Source organism: Neovison vison, chromosome 7 (assembly GCF_020171115.1).
Source record: "Neovison vison isolate M4711 chromosome 7, ASM_NN_V1, whole genome shotgun sequence".
NCBI lineage: Eukaryota > Metazoa > Chordata > Mammalia > Carnivora > Mustelidae > Neogale > Neogale vison.
Genome location: NC_058097.1, coordinates 44,596,207 through 44,618,206, shown reverse-complemented (window position 1 = coordinate 44,618,206; position 22,000 = coordinate 44,596,207). Strand labels below are relative to the sequence as shown.

At 46.5% G+C, this 22,000-nt stretch overlaps 1 protein-coding gene across 1 annotated transcript in view; it reads right to left on the bottom strand.

Annotated features, from left to right (window-relative positions):
• Nucleotides 1-437: 437 nt before the first annotated feature.
• The window catches only part of SPINT2 (serine peptidase inhibitor, Kunitz type 2), a 31,050-nt gene continuing 9,487 nt past the window's right edge, over nucleotides 438-22,000 (bottom strand). The window contains exons 2-7 of the mRNA XM_044256533.1: nucleotides 6,935-7,105; nucleotides 4,445-4,504; nucleotides 3,102-3,155; nucleotides 2,376-2,537; nucleotides 2,011-2,049; nucleotides 438-741 (exon numbers count right to left, since the gene is read on the bottom strand). Of these exons, the coding sequence (XP_044112468.1) occupies nucleotides 575-741; nucleotides 2,011-2,049; nucleotides 2,376-2,537; nucleotides 3,102-3,155; nucleotides 4,445-4,504; nucleotides 6,935-7,105 (653 nt within the window). The 3' untranslated portion in view covers nucleotides 438-574. The remainder of the gene's footprint in view (nucleotides 742-2,010; nucleotides 2,050-2,375; nucleotides 2,538-3,101; nucleotides 3,156-4,444; nucleotides 4,505-6,934; nucleotides 7,106-22,000) is intronic.

The window sequence follows — 22,000 nt, the reverse complement described above, 5'->3', positions numbered from 1 at the left end:
TCTATGTTAATTCTGGTAGAGTTTAAATCAGCAATCCTACAAAGAAAGCAAGCACTTGCTGAAATTTATTTTAAAAGGGAAGACCCTTTTTATTAAACTTGTACATTTTTTTCTCTTCCTTTCAGAATCCTAATTTTAAAAAAAACTTATTCTGTTTACAAAAACAAAACAAAACAAAAACACATACATCAAACAAACAAAGGAAACCATGAAGACATTACTTTTGCGGTGGGAAAGGACACTATAGGATTCCATGTAATGCCAGAAAACTAAGACCTGGAGCAGAAAACTAAAGTGAAGAGCAGCCGACTCTGGCCTGGGGCCAGACCACGTGCAGTGTGAGGCAGAGCCGTCCTCCAAGAAGGTTCTCAAAGCAGACCCAGCCAGGAGAAAAGCCCCCTCACCTTCTGGAGTAACAAACAGACCCAAAGCCCTAATGATCGTAAAAGCACAAACCAATCACTCTATTTTAAAAAGCACATACACACACGCTACACTTGTCTCCCCTCCCTCCCCAGGTTTTCGCCATCCGCAGGGAGGCCCAAGGAAGGGCAGCCTCTTGCTGGCAGGGCCTTCACAGGACGTAGGTGTTCTTCACCAGGTGCTCCTTGTCATCCCCAGTGCTCCAGACGGTGCGGAGGGTGCGCTCCTGGTTCCTCCGGGCCACCCGGATCAGGCAGACCACAGAGGCGCCCAGCAAGACGATCAGGACCATCACGAAGAGCCCCACCAGGACCACCACTGGGGAGCAGAGAAAGGCTTCAGAACCAGAAGGGCAAGGAGAAGCACAGCCAGCGCGCAGCCACACGGGGGGCAGCAGGATTCGTGCACGCGGGCTCAGGGCAAGGACCAGCAGCTGTTGTGCCAGACCTCCCTGGACCCCAGCCCCGGAGGGACTGGAGGAAGGACACCGCCTGCCTGAGGAGTCCTCAGGGAGTCTACAGGCCTGAGGAGTCCTCAGGGAGTCTACAGACCTGAGGAGGAGGTTACTGAGAAAAGGAGGTGCCGCGTGCTATGTGTACCCAGTGGCTGTGTGTGTTCTCTCTTTCTGAACAAAAAAATCCCACTTCCACTCTGTACTTCCACCTCGGAGAAAAATCGTGCAGGAATCCAAATCCTCCAAATGGGTATCAGGATGTAAAAAGCACATACCTCTGGCTTGTGTGTAAATGTAAAACACCAAGGTTTGTGTTCACACAGCACAGCTTGTATAGGCATCAGCTAAGATGCCTTCCTTCAGGTGGGGCTGCAGCTAAGAATGTGGCCTGCTGTGCCAGTGCTCTGGCTCCCTCTCCCACACGAAGCCGTGTGGCTACCGAATGGACAAGGGCCGTTCCTTCTCCACCCGCAACCCTCCATGGCTGGGCTGCTTTCTGCCCCGTGCCTGGCAACCCAGATTCCAGCTTCGCTCGTCTAGAACAGAGCAGACATGCAGGCCAGGTCTGGGCTCCTGAACAGGAAAACAGGTGTAAAGAGGCCAAACCAGTGTGGCCGGTCCTTGTGCAAACACCATCATCCATGACTCAGGCAAATCAGAAACAAAAGCGAGAGGCGGCCTGGGGTCTTGTCAGACCAGCCTGCTTGGGGACAACAGCACTGGCCCTGCCTCGCTCGGCCCACACACAGTAAGGGCTCTCCAACTTCCTGTCACCCACGAGCAACTCAGCACACCCCTCAGCAGCTAAGTTCCCTCCAAACCTAGAGACAGCCTGAGGCCTGTGTGCAGCAGAAGGCATAAGCCCAACAGTAGGACTTGTCCTCCTGTCATACCCCGGGGCTGCCCGGGTGGAGACTGCCTTCCTCCAGCTCCGCCACCCCATTTATTATAATACCTGCCCGGACAAACATCCACCGTATGTTTCAAGCTGCCTGACCATTCTCATGCAAAAACAGGGCTTTCAACTCAAAAGGGGTTTACAGTGAAGGATTATGTGTCAGAGACAACAGGAGCCTGCAAAAACACAGCTGAGCTTAGGGCAGGCAGGTGGAAGAAGGCTGGAGGCCTCTTACCTTTAGAGCCACGGGGGAGGAAAGGGTACAACTGCTTGCCTGGAAAAGAATACATAATGCCAAGGTCAGCTCACGGTCCTCCTGCCCTCCAGAGCTGCCACCAACCAGGGGTTCACAGGAGGCTCTGGAGGGATTTCTTCCAGCTCTTTTGAGGTTCTGAGGCTTTACTATCCTGGTGGGGACCTAGGACACATCTGTGCAACAGCTGGGCCCAAAGCCTATCTCTTCCCCACAAGGGAGCCAGAGAATGGTAGCGTCCAAATGGCAGCACTGCTGAGGTCTTCTTTTAGGGACAGGGACATGTCCTCTCAAGGGCCTCGTCCACACACCACTGTCTCTTGCATTTAGGAATCAGGCAGGCTCACCAAGGCAGTGGTGCATGCACTCCTCCTCAGAGAGGTAGCTGTTTTTATTGCCCCGGCACCCTCCGTAGATGAAGCTGTCGCAAGAGTTCTTCTCTGCATCAAAGTACCAGCGTGGGAAAGATGCGCGGCAAGGCCCAGTGACTGCTTTGGCAGTGCAGTATTCTGGGAACAACACAACCCAAAGAGTACGAGTTAGTAGGGCTCAGATGTGAAGCGGAGCTGGAATGTTCCTGAACAGTCACACTGCTACCCGCCAACACAGAAATAGCTCTCTGCCAAAGGAACTTGTAAATTACAGAGAGGGCCAGTCTGGCCCACTTGACAGTCCTCCATGTTTTGGGGGAATCTTTCTCTTTACAGCCAAACTCCTCTATCAGTAAGGAGATCACTCTATGTCAGGCACCGTTCTAGGCACTGCACATGTATTAAATTTTTATTAATTAATCTCCCTAAGAGATCTGTTGTGAGAAGCTCATTTCATACTCGGGAGGCAGATGCAGGCCCCTCCCCGCCACCACACAGCTGGGGAGAGGAAGAGCCAGCCCACCAGACTGCCTCTCCAAAGTCAAGCTTCACTGCCCACATGTGTGCCACAGCCACTTCCAGCAGAGGTCAGGAAGCTCTGCTCTACACCTTCCTTAATGGAAATATTCAAGTGTGTCTCAATTCCCAACTAAGAAAAAAAACATGTTTTTCCCATACACAAGTATTTTTAAAAAGTTATACCTTCGTAGTCAAAAATGTCACTGGAGAGATCATCAGAATCCTGCCTTCTGGAAACTATAACAGAAACATCCAAGTCAGGGAGGCTGGGATTGGACACAGTATACACAGCCTGACTGGGGTGGGGACTAGCAGGGCTCACTGAGGAAGCACGGACACTCTGGCACCTAGAAGTGAAGTCTCCTCCTTGGGTAGGTCTGTCGCCTCCCAGGTGTCACAGGCTCTATCATACACACTGCAATGAATGCTGGATGGGGAGGCCTGCCTGTCACCTCAGGGGTTACTAAGGAAACTCATCCCAGCCACAATTTTCGGAGTGATGAGCAAGATGGTCTTGTTCACTCTCTGACAGTGAGGAGCGCCCTCCTGGAGATATTTTCTTCTACAACAAGATGGAAACTAGAGAGACTATGCCGATGCCTGATGTTCTAGATGACCCTGGAGGCCTGCTTGGGAATAAAGACTAAACCCAGGCAAAGTAATGGTCAGGATAGTCAAAGGATTCCTGGCCCAAGACAACTCAAGAGTGACTGGAACAAGCCAGCAAACCACTGACCTAATAAATGCTCACTCTCACCTAAGCACTGGTGCCAGAACCAGAGGACCAAAGTCAAGGCTGCAATCAGTGCAGAGCCAATGGCCAAATTGGGGGGCGGGGGTGTGCTGCCCTCAAATGGGACAGGGGCAGATTCCCTCCCTCCACAGCAGGTCTTGCCCAGCAGAACCCACTGCCTGCCTGGAAACTGGCCTTCAAGAAAGCTGGGCTGGACTTGCCAGTGCATCTGGACCACTCACCCCAGGCTCCTGATGCATGCAGAGTCCTTTAAGCATAAAGGAGGAATAGGGCAGCTGCTGTCAGCACTACAAAGCAAGCTAACACAAAGCTCGAGATCAAGGACTGCCCTGGGAATGGAGGCGGGGGTGGCAGAAGACAGAGGACTCGGTATGGGGAGGGGGACAGCAAGGACAACCAAGAACAAAGGAGAAAGATGAGGCAGAGAGGGGCAGTGAAGACAACACAGCAGGCAGAGGCCAGGGGACTTGAGGCCAGGCCAGCCCAGAGAGACGGAAGGGTTCTGAACCACAGTCAACAGCAACAGCCACAATCCCTTGTCCCCCAGGAGGAAGCAGAGCAAGCCAGAAGCCCCAGAGCGCCCCTGGGCCCCCTCATCCGCTGGGGAGTATGAACTCCCTGGTGAGAGGACACCAACCAGGAGCAAGAAGCTGCTGCCCAGGCAGAGCCCCAGACAGGGAGGTGGAAACCCTCACATGACTCCCAAATTACAGATGTCCTTCCGTGGTCCAGATGGCCTGCCATTCTATCCTAGACTGCTTTAAGAACCTACCACTTGGGACAGCGGAATCCGCTCCATTCCTTCTGGTGGCCAGCTCATCAATGGTGTTCTCTGCGAGGGGACAAACACAAGGAGAAAGTGCACGTCAAGAATGCGCTGTGGTGGGGCGCCTGGGTGGCTCAGCTCATGATCTCAGTGTCCTGGGATCAAGCCCCGCATCGGGCTCTTTGCTCAGCAGGGAGCCTGCTTCTCTCTCTCTCTGTCTGACTCTCTGCCTACTTGTGATCTCTTGCTCTGTCAAATAAATAAAATCTTATTAAAAAAAAAAAAAGAATGCGCTGTGACACAAAACAGGCAGAGTCCCCTCAGCCGCCACGGTCCCAGGTGCCTCTCACCGAGACTCCCGTTTCTCCTTTCTGTGGGCCCTTTGATGTACATGCTGGACCACAAGCCTGCAAGAACTTGGAAATAAGGAACCAAGATGGCCCCTGTGGGCTCAACTTTAAGACCCCTCACTGGTAATCAGAGCAAAAATGTATGAAATGACTTTAAAAAGACATGCTGGGGAGCGCCCGGGTGGCTTAGTTGGTTGAGCCTCTGCCTTCGGCTCAGGTCATGATCTCAGGGTCCTGCGATCAATCCCCGCATTGGGCTCTGCTCAGCGGAGAGCCTGCTTCCTCCTCTCTCTCTGCCTGCCTCTCTGCCTAATTGTGATTTCTATATGTCAAAAAATTAAAAAATAAAAAATAAAAAGACAGAATGGCTTCCAGGGCCAAATAATCTGTTTAACTGTATTAACTCACCCAATGAATTAAGAAAGTGAGGTATGCAAAAAAAGAAAAAAAAGAAAGTGAGGTATGCAGTAGTCTGAACATACTTCATGCCACCTTTTAAGCTACGTGTATTTTCTCTCACATACACATGAAATGATGGGGTAGGGTGGACAGGCCAGCCAGCGAAGGAGGTACAAAAAGGGAAGCACTGGCAGGGTCCAGAAGGACAGGACCTGGCTCCCCTGCCTCCCAGAGGTTCCCAGCAGACCCAGGGCAGAGGCACGGGGCCGGCATCACCTGATGCCACTGAATATCCGTATCAAATTCAGTGCCCCTTGCTCCGCCCCTCTGCACAGCCAGCAATTTTCTGGGAATCTGGCTGTGCGGCTTGCCTGCACGGACTAAAGGTACAGCCGACTCAGAGACGTGAGTGTCGGGTCCCCTGGGTAGTTCTGGTTCTCATTATAAATTAATAAACTGACATTCTCATGATATTGGCTTCCCACAGAGAGTGCCTGCTTGGGAGAGAATATGCTGGTAAAAGACTCCAGCGACTCAATCCTGCTCCCAAACCTGTGGGCGAGCTTCCATGAGACATGCAGTGGGGCCACACTTGGGTGCCCACACAGGAGCTCTCTGGGACCCCCGACCACCTCTTCAGCAAAACACAACAACATGTGACCCTTTGTAAAAACATCCTGTTGGAATGCCCACTGTTCACTGCCTATGTTCTTAAAATTTCAACCATTTTCCTGAAAAGTAAGGAGAAGCTAAAACAGGCAGGCACGTTTGCTACAGATAACTCTTTTAATGGAAAAGGAAGAGAAAACGTTAGCAAAAATATTTCCCTTTAATTCCTGCTCCCATACCGGATCACAGTGGACAACAACAACAAAAAAACAGTTAAGTATTTTCCTCAGTCACCATCTGATAAGGTTACCGCCCAAAAGGTGAGGGACTTGGCTGTATGATCCCAAAGTAACACCCGGCCACCTCAGTTTTCTAAATACTTATTGAATGTCTGCGGGGCAGTGCAACACAAAGATCAACAAAACATTCCTCGAGGTGCTCCGTCACTCTGGGCTTGTGTGCTCGAGCACCATTTTGAACCTCAGGCCACAGCCAAGGCCACTGCTGTTTACCCCTCTTCGTGTACAACTTTAATAAGCATATCTGCTTTCTGAACACAGAACTGAAAGCCAAGGGAGATTAGAGCCAGTGTGTGTGGAGACATAAAACCCAGCAAGGATGCAGGCTCATCTCTAGAGCAGGGATCCTAGGACCCCAGGATCATGACTCGAGCCGAAAGCAGACACTTAACCGACTGAACCACCCAGGTACCCCAAGTATGTTCCAGTTTTAATTTGACTCACAGCTTGGCTGGCTGGGTAAGCTCAAGTCATTTGTCCCAGAAGTAAAAATAACCCACATGCCCAGGGAGCAGGTGGGCAGCCTGTCTGAGTGGCCTGCAGGACTCACCTCTTCTAGGTCTGACTTACGCTCAGCAGGGGGAGAAAGAAGTCAAGGCTGCCATGTCCCTTCCCCCCAGCTCCAGCCTGTGGTCTACTCTCCTTTCTGGGAAGAAGAGGGAGAAGACCGCTATGAAACCACCGTGTGGGCGACCTTCAAACTGTGCCTGTTTCTTCTGCTTTTTAAAAACATCCCCCAAGTTCAGCCAGGAAGAAAAGAGCACAAGGCAAAAGGTATCACATCCCAGTTAATAAATTATCTCTAGGTTATACCATTTCTCTAGGGAATAATGTCTTACCTGTGACACCAGCACATTTCTCAAGACAGTCCTCTTTGGTCATGTAATTATTTTTATTCCCGTCACAGCCACCATACACAAACTGCTGGCAGGACCCATCAGTGACATTGTACCACCATCTAGGGAAAGAGGCCCGGCATCTTCCCACTTTCTTCGGAACTCGACAAAAGTCTAAAATACAAAGCAGAGACCAGTTGGCTTGGCAGGGCAATCTTGCCAACAGAGAAGATGCACATACCTACAGGAGGCGGCCCCCAGTTTTCCTGAAACCCAAGATCCAGCACAGCTTCTCTGCGAGCCCTTTCTTAAGTGCAGCCACCAGGCTTAGTGACTCCTTCCTTGTACAGGCAAGAAACACATCATATAACAACAAAGATACCAACCCACCCAACTTAACTATTATTTCAGTTGCATGTTCCTTCTGTCCCTGCTCCCGATTATTAAAGACACACAACATCCAGTGTAGAAATAGGCCTTCGAAGGCAAAAAACCCACACCAGACGCCAAGGGGGAACTTAGCACTGAAGGATGTGTCTTAACCTTCTTTATCCACTATTTGACCAGGTCAGCCACTTCACACTCAAATTTCCACAAGAGCCTCATAAAGAAGCTCCTCACTCTAGCCCTCCTGCCTCCCAAGGCAACTGACAGCACGCCTCTGCTCCAGGCTTTTATCTGAGTATTCCAAGAGGAGCCCCCAAATCGGACCCTACTCTAGTACAAGGGAAACAAACCAAAAAATGTTATAAAATTCCAGCCAGCTACATCTGCCTCTGAATGGCCTAGATAGCTCCTGTCTCTTAAGAAGGTAGAGATAGGGGCGCCTGGGTGGCTCAGTGGGTTAAAGCCTCTGCCTTTGGCTCAGGTCATGATTCCAGGGTCCCTGGATCGAGCCCCACATTGGGTTCTCTGCTCAGCGGGGAACTTGCTTCCCACCCACCCACCCCCCACACCCCCTACCGCTCTGCCGACCTCTCGGCCTATTGTGATCTCTGTCAAATAAATAAATAAATAGGGGCGCCTGGGTGGCTCAGTGGGTTAAGCCGCTGCCTTCGGCTCAGGTCATGATCTCGGGGTCCTGGGATTGAGTCCCGCATCGGGCTCTCTGCTCAGCAGGGAGCCTGCTTCCTCCTCTCTCTCTCTGCCTGTCTCTCTGCCTACTTGTGATTTCTCTCTGTCAAATAAATAAATAAAATCTTTAAAAAATAAATAAATAAATAAATAAATCTATCTCTAAAAAAGAAAAGAAAGAAAGAAAACAATATTAACTCAGTGAGGCAGACAGTTTTTAAAAGGTATGCATAATGTAGGGAGGTGATATTCTATTGAAATTAAGAATACAGGCTCTATTGTCTGACTTCTAGCAACTGAAAATGAGCTTTTAAGCTGTGAGGGTTAGTAATACCTCAGTGCCTCTGTTTATTACAAAATTAGCAAAGAAAGTTTAAGAATATCACCTACTACATGTAACTGTTTTGAAGAATAAACAAGACAAACTAGGGGTGCCTATGTGGCTCAATTGGTTAAGTGTCTGCCTTTGCCTCAGGTCCTGATTCTGGGGTCCTGGGACTGAGTTCCGTGTCAGGCTCCCTGCTCAGCAGAAAGCCTGCTTCTCCCTCTTTCTCTGCCTGCTGCTCAGCCTGCTTGTGTTCTCTATCAAATAAATAAATAAAATCTTAAAAAAATAAACAAGACAATCTATATAAACACTAAAGAGTATAAGATGGCTAATATAAATTATCACTACTGAAAACAAGTCATTATATAACCCTTAATCCATTATTATACAAGGAAATTAATTCTGCTGCATTATGCTTTTCTCATAGAAAATTTGTGCTCCTTGAGCTTTCTCTTTACTTTTAAAAATTTCAGTTCCTACCTTTGAGAAAATATAGTTTTTCTTAAAGAAGACTTCAAATTATCCTCCTGTCTCAGCCTCCCAAGTAGCTGTGACTACAGGCATGTGCCACTGTCTAAATTATTAATTATGAAAGCTTGTATTATTTAATAATTTGGTGCCACAGTAAGATTTTGAACGACATTCCTAATATCTAAGATGTGAAAATTAAGTGTTCTTCAAAGAAGAGGCCTGGCATTTCCTCCTCCCTAACAAACAGAGGTACAAGGAAACCCATGATTGGGCTAGATTTCTTTTTCAAACTAGGAGTAGAATTCTGTCTCATAATTTCACCAATTATGTTTTGCCAAAACAAAGCCACAAAGAAATGTTCACACATAAACTAGAAGCACATACACCAAAATATTAAAAGTGATTATTTTAGACAGTGAGATTTTCTTTTTAAATTTCTTAGGACATTAGGGGTGCCTGGGTGGCTCAGTCATTAAGCATCTGCCTTTGGCTCAGTTCATGATCCCAGGGTTCTGGGATAGAGCTGGCTCCCTGTAAAGCGGGAAGCCTGCTTCTCCCTCTCCTGCTCCCTCTGCTTGTATTCCCTCTCTCACGGTCTCTCTGTGTGTCAAAAAAAAAAAAAAAATCGTGGGGCGCCTGGGTGGCTCAGTGGGTTAAAGCCTCTGCCTTCAGCTCGGGTCATGGTCCCAGGGTCCTGGGATCGAGGCCCATATCTGGCTCTCTGCTCAGCAGGGAACCTGCTTCCTCCTCTCTCTCTCTCTGCCTACCTGCGATCTCTGTCAAACAAATAAATAAAAAAACTTAAAAAAAAAAAAACCTTTAAAAAAACCCCAACTTCTTAGGACATTAATTTCTTTTGCAATAAGTCTGCATTACTTCTATTATAATAAACACAACATAAAGATATTCAAAAGTATTTAAGATATTTTAAGTCACTGTTACGGCAGAGGCTGTATTTTCAACATTAAAGAAAAATCTATTTTTTAACACTTTTTTTAAAGATTTTATTTATTTATTTGACAGAGAGAGAGAGCGAGCGCGAGCACAAGCAGGCAGAGAGAGAGAGAGGCAGGCTCCCCGCTGAGCATAGAGTCCGATGAGAGGCTCCATCCCAGGACCCTGAGATCATAACCTGAGCCGAAGGCAGTGGCTTAATCCACTGAGCCACCCAGGCGCCTTAGGGGCACCTGGGTGGCTCAGTGGGTTAAAGCCTCTGCCTTCGGCTCAGGTCATGATCCCAGGGTCTTGGGATCGAGCCCCACATCGGGCTCTCTGTTCAGCAGGGAGCCTGCTTCCTCCTCTCTCTCTCTCTGCCTGCCTCTCTGCCTACTTGTGATCTCTGTCAAATTAAAAAAAATAAAAATAAAAAAAGAAGGTAGAGATAAGCAAGTGCTGGAGGTATATCATCTGCACCAAAGACAGACTTTCTCCTGGAGGAATCAGAAGGATAGAAAGCAAGCTGAAAAGGGAGTGACCCGACTACTACGTGACTCACCGTCTGCCCAGTACCACCCTATCTCTTCTTGGGATCATGAGTCCACATTACCTCCCCTACTTCCCTGGCCTCCACCCATCTCGTCGTCTGCCACAAGGGCATTCCAATCTGAGTAGGGTGCTTAATAATCAGCTCAAATAAAAGTACCCCAGGGCCCAGCACTTGGTTATATGCTGTCATTTACTCCTAATTGTTTTCATGTTTGTGAGATTTACTTCACTAACTAGGGGATAACTTTTGAAAGCAGAAGGCAAAATCTGGTTTCTCCTAAAATATAACAATGGGCATGAAACCAAATGTTCCACAAAACATCGATTTATGGACAAAAGGGTTGTAGTACTGAGCCAAAACCTCAAGGAAGGGGTGCCTGGGTGGCTCAGAGGGTTAAGCCTCTGCCTCCAGCTCAGGTCATGATCTCAGGGTTCTGGGATCAAGCCCCACGTCGGGCTCCCTGCTCAGCGGGAAGCCTGCTTCCCCCTCTCTCCTCCTGCCTCTCTGCCTATCTGTGATCTCTGTCAAATAAATAAAATCTTAAAAATAAAAAACAAAACCTCAAGGAACTCTCACACACACCAATAAACCACAGGAAACTAGTATAGCAGAAAAAGCGTATTCTGAACTTAAGAAACTTTCTGTTAATTTGAAAGCAACCATCCTTTAAATCACCAATTTAAAAGTACCTTATCTGGATACTTCATATGAACAGAATCATTTAATATGTCCAGAAAAGGGAAATCAAGAGAGACAGGAAGTAGATTACTGCCTGCCTAGGGCTGTGGGGTTGGGGGATGGTGTGAACTGCACATGGGCACAGGGATCTTTTCAGGATGATGGAAATGTTCTAAAATTAGGTTGTGGGGATGGTTGTACAACTCTATAAATGTACTAAAACTCACTGGATTGTATGTTCAAAACAACTGATTTTATGGTATGTGAATACTTTAATAAAGCAGTTTAAGAAAAAACAGGGGCATCTCCTGTCTATAACACATTAACCAGGATCAGCTGGGTGTGCACCTGGAGCAGATACTTTAGACAACATGCCAAAGATCACACAACACATCATCAAGAAGGCCCAAGGAAAACACTGTAGGAAAAGGGTTCTCTGGTGTAGAATTTACTCAATCCTGGCTGTCAAATGTCTGAGGCAGCACTGCTGTTAACAGCAAGACAAGACGGAGCAGAGCCACACAACCACCACATGTGACCCAAGGTGAAAACAACCCAGAGGCGGTTGGGGGGGCGGTAGTGGTGGGGAGACAGACCCCGACTGCTACAGAGGTAACAGCCTATCCAACGCCCTGCCAAGCTGAGCACCTGCAACTCAACCGGACTGCTTGGTGTCCTTGTTTCCTGAGCAGTTTCAGGGACAGTCTTTCAGACAAAAAACCCGAGAGAAGCACTGCACACTCTAAATGGGTGAACTGTATCATAGGTGAACTACATCTCAAAACAAAACCCTGAGAGAATGCCCGACGAAGCTCGAAGCAGCTTAGGTGGGACCCACCAGACAACACCACAGCACAGAAGGCCACAGGCTGACCACCTACCTCATCAAGGGTGGAAATTCAGTTAACTTTTCCGAAAGCAAGGGGGCCAGGTACACGCTCTATGCAAGGCTGAGGGTATATAAAGAGGAGAAAAAACTTCTCTAGGGCTGGAAAGCATTTAGCTTAGTGAAGTCACAATGCCCAGAATCTGGCCCTCATCTCTGTCACTCAGACACTTAACTCGTGGAGGCCCAGCTGACCAAACGCAGGGATGCGGTCACCGGCTGACAGAGCACATAGGAGGATGCCAAGAAAGAATGGTCAAGCAGCTTGGATGTACCCGTCAATGAGCAGACCACCTCAGAAAGCAGGCGGAAACGGAGCCCGTCCCTTGGAGTCAGAGTAAGGAGAAGTGTGCTGTAAGTTTCCCTCCTCCACTAGGACCTACCAGGAAGGCCAGAGGCTCCCAGGAAACAACTCAGGACACACAGTCAAGATACCAGTCAAGGTGTGCCTCTGGGACACTTCCTTTCCTGACTGGAACATTCTTCCAGTAGATGTGATGGTCTTTTTACAACAAACCCTGTGGGCCTGGGAGGCCACTAAGTCCCAGAGAGCAGCTCTCATCTGCTCTTAAATGATGACACATTGAGGGGCACCTGGGTGGCTCAGTGGCCTAAGGCCTCTGCTTTCGGCTCGGGTCGTGATCCCAGGGTCCTGGGATTGAGCCCGTCGTCAGGCTTTCTGCTCAGCGGGGAGCCTGCTTCCTCCTCTCTCTCTACCTGCCTCTCTGCGTACTTGTGATCTCTGTCAAATAAATAAATAAAATCTTTAAAAAAAAAAAACAAAAACGATGACACACTGACTTCACAGTTGAAGTTTCAGAAAACAGCCTTATTTTTAGGTTCCCTGGGTGGGGTAGGAGATGGGGGGACACGGGACAGGAGGGACACTTCACTTTTGTCACAGGGCAATTTAGAAATTTCTCTTTTTAAGTAGGCTCCACATTCAACATGGGGCCCAACATGGAGCTTGAACTCCCAACCCTGAGATCAAGACTGATCAAGAGTCGGATGCTTAACTGACTGAGCAACCCAAGTGCCCCTAGAAATGTCTCTTTATTGAGAGAGAACTGGACTAAAAACACAGTATGCCTGTAAAGACAGAATGCTGACAGTTGCTAAAGCTAAGTAATGGGCCATGTGGGCTCACAGAACTGTGTGTGCATCTGAAAATTTCTTTAATAAAAAGAGAAAAAAATCTTATCTGTTCTTTTCACACAAATTTGATTACAGTATAACTAAGAGCTCCAAACAGTAGAATAATCAGCTGAAGCTAACCTTAAGGTTCCATCAAGGTGAAATTTAACCAAGTGTCAAGACACAGTCCTTGGGGCGCTCAGTCATTAGATGTCTGTGGCTCAGATCATGACCCCAGGGTCCTGGGATCGAGCCCCACATTGTGCTTCCTGCTCTGCGGGAAGCCTGCTTCTCCCTCTCCCACCCCCTGTGCTTGTGTTCCCTCTCTCACAAGGTCTCTCTCTCTCTCTGTCAGATAAATAAACAAAATCTTAAAAAAAAAAAAAAAAGACATCCTTTCTCCGAGTCTGGAAACTCCCTGTGAAATGGAGAAAATTCTCATTTTGCCCTATGCTTTTAAGCCTCTATGATAGAAATTTTCACTGTTTAGACTTAAGTGAACTCAGGAAAAAGCATTTTGGTTTTGTCTGCTTGTTTGTTCCGAAGGAGACAGTGTCCTTTCAGATGCACAGGCCACACATTCTTCAATTCACCTCACCCCAAAGAGCATCACTGCACTCTCCTTCACTGTTCTCCAAATGGCTTGTACAAAAAGTCAGAAATACTTTGGTATGTAACACGGCTTCCGTGACTTGTCATTTTCCTTAAAGGCTTTTTTTTCCCCCCAATTAAAGCACTGTACTGGGACGCCTGGGTGGCGCAGTTGGTTAAATGACTGCCTCCGGCTCAGGGCGTGATCCTGGAGTCCCGGGATCGAGTCCCACATCAGGCTCCCAGCTCCATGGGGAGTCTGCTTCGCTCTCTGACCTTCTCCTCGCTCATTCTCTCTCTCACTGTCTCTCTCTCTCAAATAAATAAAATAAAATCTTAAAAAAAAAAAAAATAAATAAAGCACTGTACTTTGGTAGGTCGAGATTAAAATAAAAATGAACCAAAATGGGGGTGCCTTGCTGGTGAAGTCAGTACAGCGTGTGACTCTTGATCCAGGGTTGTGAGATCAAGCCCCAAGTCTGGTGTAGAGATTACTTAGAAATAAAATCTGAAGGGAAAAAAATAAGAAAAAGAACCAACATGCTGAGCATTACTTATGTCTTGAAACCCCTCTGCTACCTTCAGTAAAGCGTCACACTAGGCACAGTATGTGCACTATTTCTAACAGTCACACTAAAACTGCGGATCATGTAGTAACTCGCTCACTTTACTAATGAGGACACTGAGGCTTGGGGTGATTAAGTCAACCAGAAGCAGAGCTGAATCTGAATTCACACTGGTCCCATTAGAGCTGGGCATTAACATGACAACCCCTCCTTCACACAGACAGAAAAAGGCAGTATAGTAACACGCAGTGGTAAACATGAAACTGAAGATGCCTAAAAACCATAACATTCCTCAGGGCCCTTAACGCGATCCAATCCGAGGGCTCAACAGGCCAGGCCCTTTGCTGGGACTGTTTATAGTCACTCAATGACAAGGTCTTGGACAGCACCACACCAACTGGCCAAGGCTGAGGGGAACTTGGTAGAATCAATTTTCAGGAAGTTATTCTTTAATAAATAACTCTATTACTATTAAGAGATATGACGATATATTGGTTTTAGAACAGAATTGGGAAACGATCATGAAAAATGTCTCTAGCCCTATTTCTATGCTCACAAATGCTAGTGCAAAATGAATGTATATCCTGTAAGTTTTCAAAGCAGAGGAAAATGGAGAGAAGCTGAGGAGCACCAAATTTGGAAAACACTCACTTCAGAATACGTAGAAATGGAACTTCTGTCTTCAGGAAACTTTAACATTCTCTCGCATCAGAAATGGTTAAAAATCACGCATTATCTGAAATGCGAAGCTAAATTACAAAACTCTGACAGGCATTTGGAACATTAGCTGTGATAAAACTGCCAAACAGCCTGGTCTTTGTCATGGAGAACAGGCTACTCTGGTTCTCAAGTCACCAGAGCTCTAACCAGGACCAAAAGCCAATGGCTCAGACACCTTCACGCCACGTGCACTGGGCTGGAATAACCTGCTGTCACCTGCTGACAACAACATCGCAGGGATTTCAGGCTCCCAGGCACTACCAACCTAATTTAATTTTACAGGCTTAAGAAGACTGTATCTAGGGGCACCTGGGAGGCTCAGTGGGTTAAACCTCTGCCTTCAGCTCAGGTCATGATCTCAGGGTCCTGGGATGGAGGCATGCATTGGGCTCTCTGCTCAGCAGGGAGCCTGCTTCCTCCTCTCTCTTTGCCTGCCTCTCTGCCTACTTGTGATCTCTGTCAAACAAATAAATAAAATCTTAAAAAAAAAACACAAAAAACGACTGTATCTAATCATTCTCCAAAAAGGCACTATTGCAGTGCCTACTCTAGAAAATTAAGTTATTTTAATAAACTACTTCAAATATTCTGAAATGTACAGAAAATACTGTAACACCAGTGTATCTACTTCTCAGCTTTACCAAATTCCAACCCTCGGTATACCCCTTACTTCAATCCTACCTGATCCCTCCCTTGAATCACCAACCACCTCCAACTCATTCCTTTGCTGTTTTTTAGTTTTGTTTTTTAAAGATTTTATGTATTTATTTGAGACAAAGAGTGAGAAGAATACGGCCAGGGCCGGGAGGACGGATGATAACAACAGAGGGAGAGGGAGAGGGAAAAGCAGACTCCCCACCAAACAGGGAGCCCAATGCAGGGCTCCACCCCAGAACCCTGGGAACATGACCTGAGCCGAAAGCAGATGCTTAACCACTGAGCCACCCAGGGGCCCCTTGTGTTTTGTTTTTTGTTTTTTCAATATATTTCTTAAGGATTTTATTTATTTGACAGAGAGAGAGTAGAAGCAGGGGGAGCAGCAGGAAGTGGGAGAGGGAGAAGCAGACTCCCTGCTGAGCTGGGAGCCCCATGTGGGGCTCAATCCCAGGATTCTGAGACCATGACCCAAGCTGAAGGCAGACACTTAATCCACTGAGCCACCCAGGCGCCCCGACTTATTTGTGTTTTTATGCCCCTTCAGAGTAAGTTTACTTCGAAAACAAGTACTTCTTTCCTAGGACTCAGCTCTTGATACACTTTTTACTCCCCTGGGTGCTACACACTGAAAAAAACCTGACATCTTGCCTGTCTGCCTAATAGAGAGCCTGAGATCATCTCACCAGCCTGAAGACACTCATGAAATGGTTCTCTTCCTCGCATCTGTTTTTCTAGAGCAAAGCTCAGTAAACTCTTTTTTATGGTGCGCCAAACAGTGAACACAGGCAGTACCTGTTTTGCACGATAGTGTGAAAAGCAACAGGAAAATCTGTAACTTCTAAGTCCTTTAAATTTGTCAAAACATTAAAAACTGTGGGTTACAAATATATAGGAAAAATAGTAAACTTAATATTTACTTAGTACAATGTGGCTAAGTATGAGAAACTTGACAATTAAGTTGTTTAAATTTCTTTGTAAAAAAAAAAAAAAATTACCAAGAGTAGTTTGAACAGTGCTGCAATGGTCTTAAGCCATGTTAACTCCGGATTCGGAACAAGCATTATTTTCAACTCATCTTAGTAAATTATCCTACGTCTTTCTAGGTTTGGATCAACGTCCAACATTTTATCCTTAGTTATTTCAATGTCTCAACTGCTCTGAGAGCTGCTTTACTTTTTGTGAGTTTTTGCCACCGTTCCTTCCACTGGGAAATCATCCTTTTTGAATCATCCTCAGTATCAAAAAGCATCACTTTCCTCATTTCTTTCTTTCCTTATTTCTTTGAGACACACACACACACACACACACACACACACACACAGAGATAAAATTTTAGTGTCTGAAAAGTAGGCAGAGACAGGCCGGCAGAGAGAGAAGGGGAAGCAGGCTCCCCGCCGATGCAGGGCTCGATCCCAGGACCCTGAGATCAAGACCCGAGCCCAAGGCGAAGGATTAGCCCACTGAGTCACCCAGGTGCCCCTGATTTCCTCATTTCTGTCACTAGGGCTCCTGTGGTTGTCTACTGGGTCTCCCAAATCAAGACAGTGTCCACACTCCTGAGGCTGGTGAGTACTTCCATCACTCCACCTCTGTTCCATCGGAATTGTGCCTCCAGCATTACCACTTATTCTCTTGGCTGCACTTTTCATCCTTTCCAGACAATCCCCTCTATCGATTAAGCATTTTTGTAAACTGTTAACACAGAATTATCACTGGGAAACAAGCAGGCAACACAACCAAATGCTTTGCCTTGTGTGTGAACAGAGTCACAGACGTGCAGTGACCAATCACCACACATATATGTTATCTACACAGTGATCTGTGCTTGAAGAGCTAGTAGCTGAAACTTGTACTTGACCCAAGTACCCAGAGTTAATATACTGTGGTAACTGAAATCTGTGCATGTTGAAAACCACGCAAACAAGGTCTGCCTTTATTCCGGCTTTATGGGTCACGGTCTGTTCTAACTTCCCCACTGTCATTACAGTATGGAGGCAGCCTTAAGACACACATGTAAATGAATGAGCATGGCTGTCATTCCAGTCAAACCTTACCTACAGACACTAAAATTTTATCATGCAATTTTTACGCATCTTGAAATATTCTTGATTTTTTTCAAACATTAAAAAATGTAAAAACCATACTTAGCTCGCAGGCCATACACAGGCAGCAACCCCAAACTACAGTTTGGTCTCTTCTCTGTAGTGTTTATAAAAACACCCTGTTCAGGGACACCTGAGTGGCTCAGTTGGTTAAGTAGCTGCCTTCAGCTCAGGTCATGATCCCAGCGTTCTGGGATCAAGTCCCACATCGGGCTCCTTGCTCGGCAGGGAGCCTGCTTCTCCCTCTGCCTCTGCTGCCACTAGGTCTGCCTGTGCTTGCTCTCTCTCTCTGGCAAATAAATAAATAAAATCTTAGGAAAAAAAAAAAAGCAAAACACCCTGTTCAGATTTTCCACCCCTGTCATTACAGAACTCAGCCGGTCTTATATGTGCAGTCAGGAGCTATCAAACAAGACTCCCAGGGTTCACATTTCTAATAACAACACTGACCATGCATTCCTCGGGATTATCCTTTGCCAAGAACTTGTAACACACCCTTCCATCACTAGAAACAGCACTACTCTTTCCATTAAAGTAACTTAGAATTCTAAGGACAATGGCCAAAGAGAAGTTCTGTTATAATACTCCTCAGACATTGGAAAATCCTATTTATACACAGAAAAATAAGTACAGGTCACTCCTCAGTATCAAAAAGCAAAGAAAGCTGGGATGCCTGGGTGGCTCAGTTGGTTAAGCAGCTGCCTTCAGCTCAGGTCATGATCCCAGCGTCCTGGGATCGAGTCCCACATCGGGCTCCTTGCTCAGCAGGGAGCCTGCTTCTCCCTCTGTCTCTGCCTGCCATTCTGTCTGCCTGTGCTCGCTCGCTCTCCCTCTCTCTCTCTGACAAATAAAATCTTTAAAAAAAAAAAAAAAAAGCAAAGAAAGCAATGAAGTGTCACCTAATCCAAGTGTTTTTAAGAATGGGGGCAAGGATTGCCAAATCCACAAAGGGCTTGGTGTTCACAAACCTTTAACAGCTGCAAATTCACCATCAAGACATCTGATTTGTGCTGATTCGGTAACTTGTGAGACCTGCACACAAGGGATACCAGGCTCTGTTCAAAACAGGCAAAGGTATGTGTGCTGGTACAGAAAATATGGAAGACTAAGAGGGGGAAAAAAGGAAGAGAATGGTTTACTATTTTAATTCCTTTCTAAGCTTTTAATTTAGATGTGTGTATGAATGTACCTTTAAAGAAAGGGCCCAAAAGGAGGGAGAGAGCCTTTTCCAGTTTTTCTTTTCCATCTGGATCTTTCAGTACAGTGTGAGTATTCTAATCTTGTGAATGCATTACTTTTGTTTCTTAAGGATCAGCAGTGGTTTTTATCAGGATAGTGGATTACGGTCCCTTCTGTTTAAAACTTTCAGTTAAAAAACTTAAAACTAGGGCCTACTTGTGATCTCTCCTGTCAAATATATAAATAAAATCTTTAAAAAAAAAAAACCAACTTAAAACTATAGGATAAATAGGGGCGCTTGGGTGACTCAGTGGATTAAAGCCTCTGCCTTCCGCTCAGGTCATGATCACAGGGTCCTGGGATGGAGCCCCGTATCAGGCTCTCTGATCAGCTTCCCCCTGTCTCTCTGCCTGCCTCTCTGCCTACTTGTGCTCTCTCTCCCTTTGTCAAATAAATAAACACAATCTTAAAAATAAATAAATAAATGAAAATTAAGGTTGTGTTTATTTATTTGACAGAGAAAGACACAAAGAGAGAGAGGGAACACAAGCATGGCAAGTGGGAGAGGGAGAAGCAGGCTTCCCACTGAGCAGGGAGCCCCATCCGGTGCTCCTTCTCCTGGGATCATGACCTGAACCAAAGGCAGATGCTTAACAACTGAGCCACCCAGGCACCCCGAAAGGGGGTATTCTTAATAGTCACTCTGTGACATATGGTGGCATAACTGGAACCGTCCAAGGTAAACTGTGCTCAGCAGCCATCCTATACATAGAAGGCGCTGACTGGAGATGCGGTCATCTGACCTTCAGGGGTTTACAAGTAGAAAAAAGACACACTTGGGCAGAAAAACAGAACAAAACAAAACAACAAAATCCCACAAGGTAAAATACTACAATCACATCTGAAATTCAAAGAGCTTGTAAGCCAACATAAGGTACAAAGGAAATGACCAAAGGCTCTGGGACAGGGGAGTGACACATACTGGAGGCATTTTACAAAAGCCTGTAGGACAGGTCCTCTGTTCCGGTACAGGATCTGTGTGTGCAGGAATCCCTGGCTGCCTCTTAGGAGCCCGCTGTTTTACCAGAGGCAGTTCTAACCTTCCTGTGCCTATTTCCTCACTCATAATGTGGGAACAACAGTACATGCAACAAACGCATACTAATCTAACAATAAAGTCAGAAAATATATAAACCCCATATACTTTAATTCAGAAAGCCACATATTCCCTGATTTAGGCCTGGCTGCTTAAAAAAGAAAAAAAGAAGAAAAATGCAAATTTTTAGAGGCTTGGAGTACATAAACCAGAAGATAAGGCGAAGCTCTGATTGTGGATTCAGCCTATCTCTGACACAGTAAGACAAACAGATTTGGCCAACCCCACCCACCCACCCCATACCTCCCTTGTGGTTTTTCTTTTTTTTTAAGATTTTTATTTATTTATTTGAGAGAGAGATCACAAGTAGGCAGAGAAACAGGCAGAGAGAGGAGGAAGCAGGCTCCCTGCTGAGCAGAGAGCCCGACGTGGGCTCAATCCCAGGACCCTGAGCTCATGACCTGAGGCAGAGGCTTAACCCACTGAGCCACCCAGGCGCCCCCTCCCTTGTGGTTTCTTAAGTACTAGGAACACTGGGGGCGTTTAAAAAAAAAAAAAAGAAGTACTAGGAACGCTGGTTGTTGAGCCGGGTTCCTGACACAAGAGCTAAGAGCCTGGGAATCTCTGTGGTGTCATAGTGAGATGATTGGGGTGGGGGGCTGACTGCCAGAAAGACAAGGGAAAGACTGAGGGGTTGGAACTTTAAGCCAAACCCCCATCCTCCAGGAAGGGGTGGGGGATGGGAGTTTGAGTTAATAATCAATCATGCCTACATGATAAAGCTTCCTGAAAGACCCTAACCGAAGGAGTCAGGAGAAGTGTGTTGGTGAACACATCATGTACCAGGAGGCTGGCTCACCCCAAACTCCACAATGACAGAGCTTCTGTGCTGGGGACCCTCCCAGACTTCATGTCTTCATCTGGCTGTTCATCCTTATCCTTTATAATACACTGGTAAATATATCTGAGTTCTGTGAGCCATTCTAGCAAATTATTAAATCCAAGGGGGTTGTGGGAACCTTTGATTTATAGCACACAGGTTGGAAGTACAGGTAACAACCTGGGACATTCCAGTGAAGGTGTGGGAGAAGCAGGTTGTGGGACTGAGCTGGTAACCTGTGGGCTCTGTGCTAACTCCGTGGAGTTGGGTGTCAGAAATGAGTTAAATGGGTGTCCACTGAGAACTGTGGAAAAGCCCATTCCATCTGGTGTCAGAAAAATTCTGCAATAAACAGTTTTCTCTTTAAAATCTACTTAGTTTAGCAGTAAAAGCTGAGAATGTTAGCAAGATAACTACCCTAAGGGACATTAGAACGTAGCCCAAGATTAAGTAAGGGTCTCTCTGTGATTTATACATATTCTGGATTTAGTTAGTATAAAAGTGTTTTCTGGCAAGTGTGTTAGCAAAAAGTTCCCTTCTGTGTGTGACATCTAGACTTATGTTGCCTGCTTCAGAATGCACTATTAATCTTGAGGGGGTCCTGACAATGGCTTGTCTGGGAAAAGGCACTTGAATTCACTATTGAGTAACAAAGCAAGGAGACTCATCAGCTTTTCCTCCACAGTCCCTACTGAAATAAATTCTGGGAGCATGCACAGATATTTCTTTTTTTTGCAGAAGCACCCCCCCCCCAAACCAAGCAGGGAGCGTAACTCAGAACTTGATCCCAGGACCCTGGGATTATGACCTGAGCCACCCAAGCATCCCCACAGATGCATTTCTTTCTTTTTTTTTTTTTTTTTAAAGATTTTATTTATTTATTTGGCAGAGAGCGATCACAAGTAGGCAGAGAGGCAGCAGAGAGAGAGGAGGAAGCAGACTCCCTGCCGAGCAGAGAACCCAATGTGGGGCTCGATCCCAGGACCCTGAGATCATGACCTGAGCCGAAGGCAGCAGCGTAACCCACTGAGCCACCCAGGCGCCCCAGATGCATTTCTTTAAAACAACTCAAATGGGACTCAAATGGAGGGATTTCTTTTACACACAGACCAATAACATAAGACTGTTGTGAAGACTGAAGGAGTTTTATATTCCATTATAAACTCTTAAACAGGGGCACCTGGGTGGCTCAGTCTGTTAAGCATCTGCCTTCAGTTCAAG